The 13,736-nt window shown below is 40.5% G+C and overlaps 1 protein-coding gene across 1 annotated transcript in view; it reads left to right on the forward strand.

Moving 5' to 3' along the window:
- Positions 1–13,736, forward strand: part of dpys (dihydropyrimidinase) — a 74,834-nt gene that overhangs the window by 49,913 nt on the left and 11,185 nt on the right. The window contains exons 5-7 of the mRNA XM_080194832.1: positions 6,982–7,138; positions 11,016–11,157; positions 12,101–12,243. Coding sequence (XP_080050958.1) covers positions 6,982–7,138; positions 11,016–11,157; positions 12,101–12,243 — 442 coding nt within the window. The remainder of the gene's footprint in view (positions 1–6,981; positions 7,139–11,015; positions 11,158–12,100; positions 12,244–13,736) is intronic.

The following is a 13,736-nucleotide window of genomic DNA, read 5'->3' on the forward strand; positions in this document are numbered from 1 at the left end:
AGTCCTTTTCCCTGATTTCTGTACCTCTCACTAGTGAACACCAACACAAAGTATTGATTTAGAACCCTAACTGTATCCTCTGATCCACACACAAATTGCGACTGTGGTCTTTAAGTCCCGAGTTACCCTTTTATTTTACTGTATTTATAAAACAATTTAGGATTTTTCTTTACTCTACCTTTATTCTACCAGTATTCTTTCTTCTTCCCCTTTTGATCTCCTAATGTCCCTTTTATGTTCCCTCTTGTACATTCTATGCTGCTCTAGAGCTTCTCCTATTTTGAGACCTTGATGTCTACTATCAGCCTGCCTTTTCTATTTATCCAATGCTGTACATCCCTCAATATCCAGGTTCGTAGGATTTGTTGATTGGAACATGTTGACCCTTTACTATCCTTATGTCCCACCATTCTGTCACAGATTTACCTCAAAGTGTCTGCTCCATCTACTCCTGCCAAATTAAATCTGATTTTATTAAAATCAGTGTTGCCAGGTTTAAGATTTTGATTTCAGGCCCATTCTTGTCCATTTCCATAAAAGCCTTGAATCTAAAAGAGTTATGATCGCTGACTGCAAAATGCTCTCCCATTGATACTTTGACCACTTGCTTGGTTTTGTTACCCAAAATTAAGTCTAGGACCACCCCCTCTTTTGTCAGAACTTCTCCATGCTGGCTTAAAAAATTCTCCTGAATGTCTTTTAAGAATTCTGCACTCTCTAAACCTATGATATTCGAGATGATGTTGGGGAAGGTGAAGTCCTCCGTTATCATTATTCTATTACTTCTAATATTCTCTGAAATTTATCTACGTGTCTACACTTCATTTGAAGAGCCTTCTAAGATTCTTTCTGCTCTAATTAATTCCCTAATCAAAATTGCAACACCCCTCTTTTACCTCCTTTCCTGTCTGGCCTAAAGATCCTATATCTTTGAACACTGAGCTGCCAACCCAGCCTCTCGCTCAACCATGCTTCAGAGACAGCAATGACAACATAACCCCATGTTTTAATTTGTTCTTGTCCTTTAAGTGTTTTGAAGGTGTTGGGGAACTAGACCAAGATATTACTGAGGAAATGGTCCCTTTGGATTGCGGAAGAGAGAGCGAAAGATGTGGGTATTGAGTCTTTGGAACTCCCTTCCACAAAAGACAGTAGAAGCAGAGTACTTGAATGTTCTGAGGCAAACAATGGAGTGGAAGGTTATTGGGGGTAAGCAGGAGGTTACCATCAGATCACCGATGATCTTATTGAATGGTGAAGCAGGCTGGAGGGGCCAACTGGCTTACTCCTTCTCCAATTTGGATGTTTGCTATCCCTTTTTCCAATGCCATGTCCACCATAATAATCTCCCTCGTAATTATTTAACATTTCTGCTATTCACTGTCGTTATCTGGGGACAATATTGTGAGTATTCCTTAGTAGCCTTATTCTTGTTCTGATTTTTGTTTATTTATGTGACTGCCAAATATCTTACTATGCCTTTTTATATTCATTAATAATTTACTTTCACAATTTCTCTTTACTTTTTTTTACTTTCCCCTAATCTTTTCATATTTTTGTATATAAATATAAACAAATTCCATTGACAGAAGGCTTAGTATCCAGAGGACACGATTTAAAGTGATAGGTAAAAGAACTAGAGACAACATACAAGAATTTTTCTGTGCAGTGAATTGTTATAATCCAGATTGTATTGCTTGAAAGGATGATGAAAGCACTCTGCATTAGGGATCAGTGGAAGAGGGAGGAGAATGATCGGGTATGCACATGGGGAGGGGATAATTGGGGGTGGGGCAGGGGGGTGTTCGGGGAGGCCAATGATTGGTGTGGGGGAGGGGTGGTTGAGAAGCTGGCGATGGGGGGGTATTGGTGATGGTGTGGGGAAGCAAGAGGGAGGCCGGCAATGGGGGAACCAATGCACATTCGCTGATCTCCGCACTGACAGATTGGTGCATGCACGATGACCTGCTCAGCACACTGATTCTGTGATGCATAGAGTACTGGAGATTCGTTCGACTATACCCCCAAAAAATGGTGGTATAGACTCCCGTTTTCCTGCCCATTGGGCACTAACAGATGTGATAGCACAAATGGCCTCCTTCTGTGCTGTGTCACTTCCTAATTCTATGTGGTACCAATGAACTGTCAAAATGCCACTTTCTCCTTCATTTGAATTAAGCCACTACCAACAGCAAATTAAGCAGCCAACAGAACATATAAAAATAATGCAGAGAATATGGCTAATTGATCCTTTAATAAGTGCACAATCAATAATAATAAACTGGTAAACTCGCTATAAAAGGAAAAAAAATCCAAAAATGCGCTGCTGTCTGTCAGTTGGATAGAATTAAAATGAGGAAAATGTCTTAAGTGAAAGGGTTGTAGATCTTTGTAATTGTTTACTCTGGTGATAGAGTAAATACTTGCATTTATATTATTTTCCATGACCACCAGATGTCTCAAAGCCTTTACAGCCAATGAAGAATTTTTTGAAGTGTAATCTGTCTTGAAATGTAGGAAATGTGACAGCCAGTTTATGTTCAGCAAACTTCCACAAACAGCAATGTGATAATGACCAGATCATCTGTTTTTGGGGATGTTGGTTGTGGAATAAATATTGGCCAAAACATTGCGGGAGGGGAGAGGCTGCTGCTGAGCTCTTGTTTGATCTTTGCATGTGGACTTTCTTGAAGGCAGATTTTATTAGCCAGGTCCCAAGATGTAACTGCTGTGTTTCTTCCATTGGTGGTTAATTGCTCTTAAAAAATACCGCACTAGGGTCAGTCAGAAGTCATACTGGCTTGCACACTTTTACTCATATGCTATATAATTTATTAAGTTGGCTGAATAATTATAGTTTTTATAAAGCATTGTGGAATTGTTTGCTGTATTCCGATTCAAACTGTGATCACAATTTTATAGACATTTAAAACAAAACTCCTCTGTTTTTCTTTTGAAACTGTGCCATGGAATATTTTACATCCATCCAAGTAGTCAGCTGAAGCCTGGTTTTAACATTTCATCTGAAAGGTGGCACCTCTGACAGATGCAGGGAATGTGGCTAAAAGGTCATTTTATAAGTACACAGTCAATAATAATAAACTGGTTCTTACTAAACCAGTTATAAAATATAAAGACTCTAAAAATACACTGCTGATCTAAAAAGGGTGATTGTTGAATATGTTTTGGATAGTACTGAGAAGAGGAAAAACGTCTTGGGTGAAAAGGTTTTGAATCTTTGTAATCATCTACTCCAATGATAAAGAAAAAGTAAGACTTGGATTTGTATAATATTTTCCACAACCACCAGATATCTCAAAGCCTTTACAGCCAATGAATTGCTTTTTGAAGTGTAATGTTATCTCAGTACTGTTTTGGAGTATCAGCCATGATCTTTGTGTTCAAGTCTGGAATGGGAGTTAAATTCAGGACCTTATGATTCAGAGGCAAGTGTTCTACTAACCGAGCCATGGCTGACACAGTTATAGAATTATATTGCTAGTTTTTTTTGGATACTAAGGGTGTTGAGCTCAATAGAGAGTGGTTGAATTGAGCTAGGATCATATTTAATGGTATGGTAAAATGGGCTCAAAGGGGAAAATGACCTACTCCTGCATGTATTTCATATGTTCTTATAGGGATCCTTGTTAAAATAGCATGTAATTTAATATGTGTAATGCTAAATATTAACTTTGAATTGAATTTGATCAGAAATTAACTTTCAGCATGTCAGATCTTAAACACTAATTGTAGAATGAATCTACCCTACTATGTTGATTACAATAAAGATTATGTCCTGTTTGTGACCTCATGGGACACTGGACACCTATCTGACAGTCAAGGGCTTCACATCTTAATTGAAAATGCATCTAGTGACTGCTGTTTAAAAGTTAAAAGCTATTCTGTTATGAATGACACTATTCTAACCAGTCACATAGAGCCAATTGGATGTCAATGGTTTTGCCACAGGGTGATGTAATGCATTAAGCATTAGCCGTTACCACTGGCTTAGCAGAATGCATATAAGGGAGCAGCACAGCAGGCTCAAATAATCGTCCCTGTTGCATTGTTTCCTATCATAGGTCATAGTTGTATATAGAAAGACAGGTATCAGTCTTTCACACACTATTCTCGATGCCTACCTTTATATGACATGTTTTATTTATCAGGAATTAACTCATGATCAAGAATGGAATCATCCAAGCCAGCATTTACAGTCCCACCACAGCCCATCTCCCACTGGTGGATGTGGCAGGCCATTTAAATTACCATTTACTTCAGTGGGTCATCATATCTCACAAAGCAGGAGGGCCGTAAAATCTTAGCCCCAGTTTCTCCCTGTTAGATCCTCTCACTAACAAATTCAATTAATCCTGGATATTGAGGGATATACAGTATTGGATAAAGGGATGTGTATGGCAGACATTGTGGAGTCAACAGCAGAAGCTCTAGAGCAGTATAGAATGTTCAAAAGGGAATCTAAAAAGGAAATTAGGAGAGCAAAAGGAGAATATAAATGAATATTGGCAGGCAGAATAAAGGAAAATCCTAAGTTGTTTTACAAGTACATTATGGGTAATTAGGGAAAGAGTAAGGCCCATTAAGGATCACACTGGCAATTTGTGTATGGAGGATAAAAGTAGGGCTCGAAATGAACACTTTGTGTTGGTGTTCACAAGTGACTGATGTAAAAATAATTAAGTAAATTAATATAGAGAGAAGATTCTATGTCACCTGGCAGACTTAAATGTAGATAAATCTCCAGAACCAGCTGAAATATATCCCAAGTTATTGAATGAGGCAAGGGAGGAAATAGCAGGAACACTGGCAGTAATTGTCAGTTCCTCTCTGCCAGCAGGAGAGGTGCTGGAGGACTGGACGATAGCCAAAGTGGTAACATTATTCAAAAAGGGAGGAAAGGAAAAAACAGGAAACTACAGATAGTCAGTCTAACCTCAGTGGTGGGGAAACTATTGGGAGCAATTCTCAGAAACCAAATTAATCTGCATTGGACAGGCAGGCATTAAGGAAGAATCAGCATGGTTTTGTTAGGGGAGGTCATGTCTGACCAACTTGATTGAATTTGTCGAAGACGTAATCAGGTGTGTGGATGAGGACAACACATTTGACAGTCTTCTTGGAGTATATCAAGGTTTTTGAGATCCTACATGGGAGACTGATAGTGAAGGCAAGCACCCATGAGATCCAAGGAAACTTGGCAAATTGTATTCAGAATTGGCTGAGTGAGAGGCAGCAGAGGTTGATGGTCAAAGGATGCTTTTTGGACTGGAAGACTGCATCCAGTGGGGTCCTGCAGGGATCAGTATTGGAGCCTTTGCTGTTTGTAGTTTTATATAAATGATTTAGACTTGAATTTTGGAGAGTTCATCAGCAAATTTGCGGATGACATGAAAATTGGTAGGGTGGTAATCCTGAGGAGGATAAACTTAGATTACAGGTGGATATAGATGGGCTGATCAGTTGCAAATGGAATTCAATATAGAAATGTGAGCTGATGCATTTGGGTAGGACAAACAAGGCAAGGCAATGAATACATGATGAATAGTAGGACTCTGGGAAGCACTGAGGATCAGAGAGACCTTTGAATGAATGTTCACTGGTCCCTTAAGGGCTCAGGATAGGTGGATAAAAGGTTAAGAAGTCATATGGTATACCTGCATTTATTAACAAAAACATGAGTTTAAGAGTAGAGAGGTTATGTTGGAGCTGAACATTGGTTAGGCCACAGCTAGAGTACTGTGTGCAGTTCTGGAATCCACTTTATAAAAGGAATGTGATTGCACTGGAAAGGGTGCAGGGAAGGTTGCCTGGGCTGGAGAATTTTAGTTATAAAAACAGATTGGATAGACTGGGGTTGTTTTTCTTGGAGCAGAGGAGACTGATGAGGGACATGATTGAGATGTATAAAATATGAGGGGAATGGATAGAATAGACAGGAAGAAACTTTTCCACTTGGTGGAGGAATCAATGACTGGGGAGCATAGAGTTAAGATAAGGGGCAAAAGCTTGAGAGGGGCTGTGAGGACTTCACTGCCTGAAAGGGTGGTGGAGGCGGAGATCCTGACAACATTTAAAAGTATTTAGATGTGCATTTGCAATGTCAAGGCATAGAAGCTATGGAACTAAAATAGGTAATTGTTTTTGATTGGCGCAGACGCAATGGGCTGAAGGGCATTTTTTTGTTCTGGAGACCTCGTTCTTTTTGGAGACCTCTATGACTATGACTCTTCGTAACGTTTTTATCTCTAAGAAGAACAGTTTCAACATCCCTAGAACCATAGGAATATAGCAAGAAGGAGGTCATTGAGCTATTCCAGTTATTTGCTCTCCTGTCTGCATTTGCCATAGCTCAAAGAACATTTTGCTTCAAGTATTCATTCATTTCCCTTTTGCAAATAATTATTGAATCTATTTCCAGTACCCATCAAAGTGGTACATTTCATACTGGAACAACTTGCTACTTAAAGAAAAATGCTTCTGATCCCATAGTCTGTTCTTTTCTCTTGATTCTCTGTCCTCTAATTGTCAACGCTTCTGCCACTGGAAATACTTTATCCTTTTTTATTCTATCAAAGTCATTCAGTAGTTTGAATACCTTTGTTAAATCTCTGCTACTTTGCATTATTTATTGCATTTCCAAGTTTTTTTTTAATCTGAAATTTTGAAATAACCTGTCAGGGTTATTAATGTTTATCAGAAGTCCAGTGGCTTTAATACTGACCCCTTGTCCAAGAAACAAATCTGTCAATTTTGTATCAACATTACCACGCTCCGTTTATTTCTGCTGACATGTTGAGTGTTGCACTATATCAGATGTCTTTTCAAAAGTTCATGTTCATATCAACAGCAATACCTTTATCAAACATCTTTGCTACTTTGTAGCACAAATCTTTTTGTATTGTTTTAAACTCAATCCTTTTTTAATTAAAAACTTTCTTCAATCAAAATCTTTACTTCTAGGGAAGGTTGTTTTTGGGGAACCCATTGCAGCTGGTCTCGGGACAGATGGGACTCACTACTGGGACGAAGATTGGCGCAAAGCCGCAGGATATGTCATGGGACCTCCACTTAGACCTGATCCCACAACACCAGGATATCTCATGGATCTGCTGGCAAAGTGAGTACTGTGAAATCACACCTCATTGTTGGGTGACACTGAATGTTACTTGAAGGATTAATAAATGGACTGTAACACTTTAATATCAACAATTTGAATCACTTCAGCACAAACTGTGGCCATTGTCATTCACGACTTGATCAGGGCTTCCAAATTGAACAAGCAATTCATTGAGTCGATCTGTAGTTGCCTCTGTGAACACCGACTTCATAATTGCTACTTCTAGCCATTTTGAGTGAGCATCGACCACCATCTTTTCCTTCTATTGCACCTGCAAAGTCTATATGGATCCTTTGCCTAGGACCTTTAGGTTATTTCCATAGGTGGAGATGCGACAACAGCGGTGCTTTCTGCAATACAGTGCCTGCCTTCTGCATAATCTGGGAGTCAACACTTGGCCACCAATAATCGCTCCTAACAATCTCTTTCACTTCGCTCTGCACTCGGGTGCCCTTGGTGCACGTGATCCAGCATCTTTCTTCGTAATGTGGGAGGAATGATCACTCTCATATCAATGAAAGACATCTATCTATTACGACAACTCTCACCTCTTAGACAGGAAGGGATGCAAATCAGACTGATTTCTGAGTAATCTTTCCCCGCAAGATGAAATCCATTACTTGGTTTAAGATTGGATTGTTTCTTATGGCTTTTTGTAATTGGGCTGTGGATACTAGTGTCTTATTATGTAGGTGAAATAATTTTCAAATGCTAATCAGTAACCTCATTCCTCCAGGGAGAGGCAGCCATGTCGTAGGAGTATTCTGATAAAAGTAGCGCTCATCGTTGTAAGCATGCTGCTGCCATACGTGATGTAGGGTATGTTTTCTTCTTAGAATAGATGTAGGCACAACTAGTCAGAAGTAAAACTTCATTTATTAAGCATAATTTAAAATTAGCATTTACAGAAAGCAAAAGATATTAATTTACTAGTGTGAGAGAGAGAGACAGACAGACAATACAGACTTGATCCAGAAGCTTGTACAGGATTCAGCACAATGGAACAGAACTTAACACATAGCTATTATTAACAGTATATGAATTTATTATTATGTGTTATTAAAGAACTGGGTACAAGCAATCTCCAGCTTTCAAAAACAATTCACAGCTGTTTGACCATGAAAGCTTCGGTTTATGCAAAACTTTGCTTAACATTGCATTTTCAAATGTAGTCAATTTCTAAGCTCAAAACCTAGAATTCCAAGCTGAGTTTTAAAATGTGGCCAAGTTAGCCTTAAAGCAACACATGATTAATTATATTAGGCAGAAATACCTTAAAGTGAAGCTTTTTAACAGAGGCAAACCATACAGAGGTCCATTCTGATATATGGGCCAAGAGGGTAGTAAGGGGCTTGTGGTCAGTTAACAGCATAAAATGCCGGCCGTATAGGAGATAGGAGAATATTTTCACCTCAAATTCAATACTCAACCTTTTCTTCTCGACCTGAGCATATTTTTCCTCTGTTTTTGTCAAAGACCTTGATGAAAAGGCAATGGGCCTTTTTTTTTCTCCATTTGGACAATACATTTGACAATACAGCGCCAACCCCATAAGGCGAGCAATCGTAGGCTAATTGCAGTGGCAGTTTGGATCGAAATGGTTTAGCACTTCAGACCTTCGTAATGCATTTTATCTTTTGGTTTCAGATTTCAGCATCTGCAGTAATTTGCTTTTATTTTAGTCATTCGTAAGGCATGTTTTACCTGTCCGGTAAGCAGCTTCACACCCTTGAATCTATCTCCATGGATGGCCTTAACCAAGCAGTTGGTGTAGCGGTTTCAGTATGGTGGCTAGATCTGGCATGAACTTGCTATAATAATTAACAAACCCTGGAACAGTAACAATTGCAATACATTCTATGTTCTAGGAGTTTTTATAATATCCATTTTCTTGGGCGCTTTGTGTAGTCACTCAATATCAATGACATGGTCGGGGTATTCCATCGAACCTTTAAAGAATTTGCATTTATCTTTCTTTACATGCAGGCCAGGCTCCTGCAACCTTTTGAAGGGTTCTTCAAGGTTCTTCACTTGTTCCTCCTTGGTGGAGCCCATCACCAGACAGTCATCCAGGTTACACTGGACCCCAGTAACCCACTTAGAATTTGATCCATTGCCCTCTGGAAGAGGGATGGTGCCGACGTGATGCCGGAAGGAAGCTCTTGTAGCGGAAAAGCCCCTGATGAGTTATTATTATTGGGATAGTTGGGACTCTTCTGCGACTTCCATTTGGTGATAGGCCTGAGACAAGTCCATATTTGAAAATTGCATCCTCCCTGTCAATCCACTAAACAAGTTTCCAATCAGAGGAAATGGATAATCATCCACACACACAGCTGGGCTGATGGTTACCTTGAAACCCTCACAGATTCTCACCATGCCATCTGTCTTCAAGACTGGCACAATTGAGGTGCCCCATTTGCTGGTAGTGATTGATTCCAACACCCCTTTGCTCAACAGTCATTCTAATTCACTGCCTTCTTCAGTCAAATGGCATATGGCATTGGACATGTCTTTCGACTCCTTGGACGAATCTGAGTTTAGTTGAATTTTAATCTCGACCCCTTTGATCTCACTCAGGGTCTCCTTGAATACTTCCTTATGTCCTGTAAACGTGTTCTCAAATCTGCCAGCCTATTTACCACTTTCTAGTTTAATTTTAATTTTTGCAGTCAGGAATGTCCAAACAAGGTAGCTTGACCACATATAACAATAACATTGCATATGGTCTCCCAGTTGTAACTTAACCAGCGCATATTCTCTCAATGGCACCACTTGCTCTGAATAAGCACAGAAGGTGATTTTGGAAGGCTTCAAGGCAGTGTTTATAACTTGTCTCTATACTGAGTCGGAATCAGTGATAATCGCTGCCCCAATCATTACTTCCTTTTTGATTAACTTCCTTTCTAGCTTGGGAAGGATCCAGAATCTATCAGCTTCTCCTCAAACCGATAATATATTCAGTCTGAAATCCGACGATTTGAGTACTTCCTCTTCCTCCACAGATTCAGCAGACTCCCTGTCCCCTTCTTGGCTGGTGACATGTACCATGTGCCTAGTCTTCAGGTTTGCCTCTTCAACTCCCTTTTCCTCTTTCAATTGTGGCCTACAGTTTGGGGTATTATGCCCCACTCACTAACCCTGGTGGCATTGGGCTTCGTGAGTCCAGCATGTTTGTGGCCAGACTTGCCACAATGATGGCATTCGATGGTTGACACTATGTTTTGTTTGTTTGCATTATGTAAACTCAAAAGGAATTAAAAGTTTTGAAAGATTAAAGATAATTTTTAAAAAACGTTTCCAAACTTCTTTTCAAAACTTGCCATAACACTGCACTCTGCTGAACTTCAAGGAGCCCTCCTTTGCTGTTGACATCAAAGGAGACCTGGCCTTAGTGCTTCTGTCCCCTGCCACTACTCCTTCATAGTAGACTGTGTCTTCACCCAGGACAGGACGTCTCAGCCGTAACATTGTAAAAAGGTACGGCTTTAGTTTCAATCGTGGTCAGCAAGAACTTGCTGCTGACCAGATCTGAGCCAATACGTTTCAGTGTAAATGCTGTCTAGAGCTCTGAGAAATATTTACCTTATTTGCAGTTGGAATGAGCAGTGTGGCTTGTACTTTGAACTCGGAGCATATATTGGGGTGGCTGCTGAGACAAGTTCTGTCCTGTCTCCCTGTCTCTCTCTCCCTCCCTCTCTCTCTCTCCAAAGCACCCCCCCCCACCCTCAGTTTCCCACTAATGCACAGAGTGAGAAATGGATCTGCTTTGAGGATTGTGATTCCTTCTTAACCAGCTATCATCAATAAAGCAATATAATCTATACTGTGCAGGCCATTATGATTGTGTTGTCACTTTGTGCCTCTTTCTTTACAGCGGTGATCTTACTTTGACAGGAACAGACAACTGCACATTCAATGCCTGTCAGAAAGCTGCTGGAAAAGATGATTTTACAAAGATTCCAAATGGGGTAAATGGTGTGGAGGACAGGATGTCCATCATTTGGGAAAAAGGAGTGGTAAGTTTGATTCAAATTGTTGGAACCAATATTTCTGATATATAGTTATGAATCCTCAGAATTGTTTACCAGTTTGGGTTGCAAAGGAATTAGCATGAGGAGTAAATGCACCAGTCTTGAGACCAGGATTTGAATCAACCAGTTTCTGGGTCTACCATATCATTAACAATTCAAAATGTATCTAATTACATTCACGTTCATACAAATTATATACTGGATAATGCTGTAAAGGGTGGCCTACATACTTTGTCAAGTCATTCTGTTAAACACTTTAATGTGACCAACAATACTCTAAGTGATTGCCAAGGATGCATTTAGGTGTCATTTTCATGCCTCATGATTCTGTTGGATCACTATTAAATCTCACTATATTCCATGTCACTCATATTAAAGGAAGAAAATGCTGTAAATTTCCAAGACACCCTCCCAGTAAGTGCAGGAGTGAAATCAGCTCATGTATGCATTTAAATAATATAATTCAGAACTTGTAAGAAGAAAGTTGCTTCCCCAAGGGTTTACAGATGAGACCATGGAATAACTTTGTGCAAAGGAAGGGCCTGTTTAAAACAATTAACCGCTGGGGGTGGGGTCTGGGTGGGATTGTGATCAGTGCAGACTTGATGGGCTGAAGGGCCTCTTTCTGCACTGTAGGGTTCTATGATTCTATGAATTGTTACTTGTTTAAAAATGAACATTTGGTCACGTCATTCCTGTTATGTCAATTCAAACTAATTTGAATAGCATCATTGATGGATGACTTACAGCCACTGCTGTTATGTGAAATCAAGTTAACTTTGGTTTTCTGTTTGGGCTCCAGGTAGTGTTGGCTACCTGAAATAATGTTCCATCACAGATGCATTGCATAGTCAAATCATAAAATTTTATGTTTTTATTTGAAGGTCTTAAGAGAACTAGCAAACCTCTGTACCTTTTCTCCTTTCAGCACAGTGGTAAAATGGATGAGAATAGATTTGTGGCTGTGACCAGTACCAATGCAGCCAAAATTTTTAACCTTTATCCCAGGAAAGGAAAAATAGCCCAAGGCTCTGATGCTGATATTGTAATCTGGGACCCATCTGCTGTCAGGTAAGATAAATGAAAACTGCACTTCTTTTTGCTGAAACCATTGGTATGCACTACACCCATTTTGGTGGGTGCAAATCATATCACTTAGCAATGAGATGGCCTTTTCTGCACAGATGTTGGTTGCACTGCTAAGTTGGTGTGGCCCATTTTTAAGTAGTTGCCCAGAACAGGTCTTAGGCACTTTGAACTGACCCTAATACCTTTTAAAGGACCCCTCGAATTCTGAGCAGGCTCCCCTGCTCAGAATTCTTCGGTGGCCACCAATTAAAACAAGTATAACAGCATACAAATTTTCAGTACAGAAGGATGCCATTTGGCCCATTATGCCCATACTGGTGTGTTGAAAGAGAAGTCGGGCTTAGTTCCACACTTACAGCTCTGTTTGCATAAACCTGTTAAGCTCAACATTCTCAAGTAGCCTTTGCTAATTCCGTATTACAGTTATTTATGGAATCAATGTTTCAGATTCTGACAGCTCTGAGTGAAAGAATTTGTGCTCATCTCTTGAGATTGTTATTTTAAATCTATGACTTCTGGTTACTGAAACATAGCCTTTCATTATCTACTCTATCAAAAACCTCTCATCATCTTGTGAGCTCTTGACAGTTCTTTCAAGAAGCCGTCAGGTACCTATCTGTTCTAATTCCATTTTCCAACACTTGGCCATAGCCTTGTATGCTCTGGCATTTCAAGAACTCATCCAGTTCAGGCCATGATTTCCAAATTCCCACTGTCTTTTGGATGAAGATTTTTTTTCACATTTCCAATAAACCTCCTATCCTTAACTTAAATCTATGCCCTCTTGATATTGACCCCCCTTGTAAGGGGACAAGTTCCTTTCTATCAACTCTATGCCCTTCATAATCTTGTCAGTTTTTTTGTCACTTCTGTCACTTTTTTGGATAGAAGTGCAATTCTCGCCATAGGGGTCCGAGCCGAAGCTCGCTGGTGAAGCTGGCTGGGAGACCTCCTGCCCCCGCGCCCCCCACCACCATCGGCGGATGTGTAATCCTTCTGGCAACATGGCTTCCTGGCATCAGGGTATTGACTCCCTCCCAACAAGTACCCCATCATGAGCCCTCCATGGCCCACCCTACACATACCCTATGTTCTAGTCACACCCCCCCAATCCCCCCTGCCCCGTATCAGTCACTTCCTGTGCCAGTAACCCCACCCGCTCACACACACCTGCTATGATCACCTGCCTCCTCCTAGTCATTGTCTCATCCCCGCTCAGTCTCTATCCCTTTGGCACTGCCGTGGCGTAGTTATGGTGCCTGGTGGGCACCAGACACTGCCAGGCTGCTACAGCCCCATGGGCCTCGTCTGGCCAGGCCTCCAAGCACTCGGGGGCTTCAAAGACCTCCAGTACCCGAGGCAGGGCCATTATATTTGGTCCCTGCTGATGGAGGCCAGCTGTCATTTTTGCCAGTGAGAGCACCGACTGGCCAGGAAGTAAGTTGAAATGAGACCGGACAATGCCATGTGGATCT

This window comes from Carcharhinus amblyrhynchos, chromosome 8 (assembly GCF_965287045.1).
Source record: "Carcharhinus amblyrhynchos chromosome 8, sCarAmb.v2.hapA, whole genome shotgun sequence".
Lineage (NCBI taxonomy): Eukaryota > Metazoa > Chordata > Chondrichthyes > Carcharhiniformes > Carcharhinidae > Carcharhinus > Carcharhinus amblyrhynchos.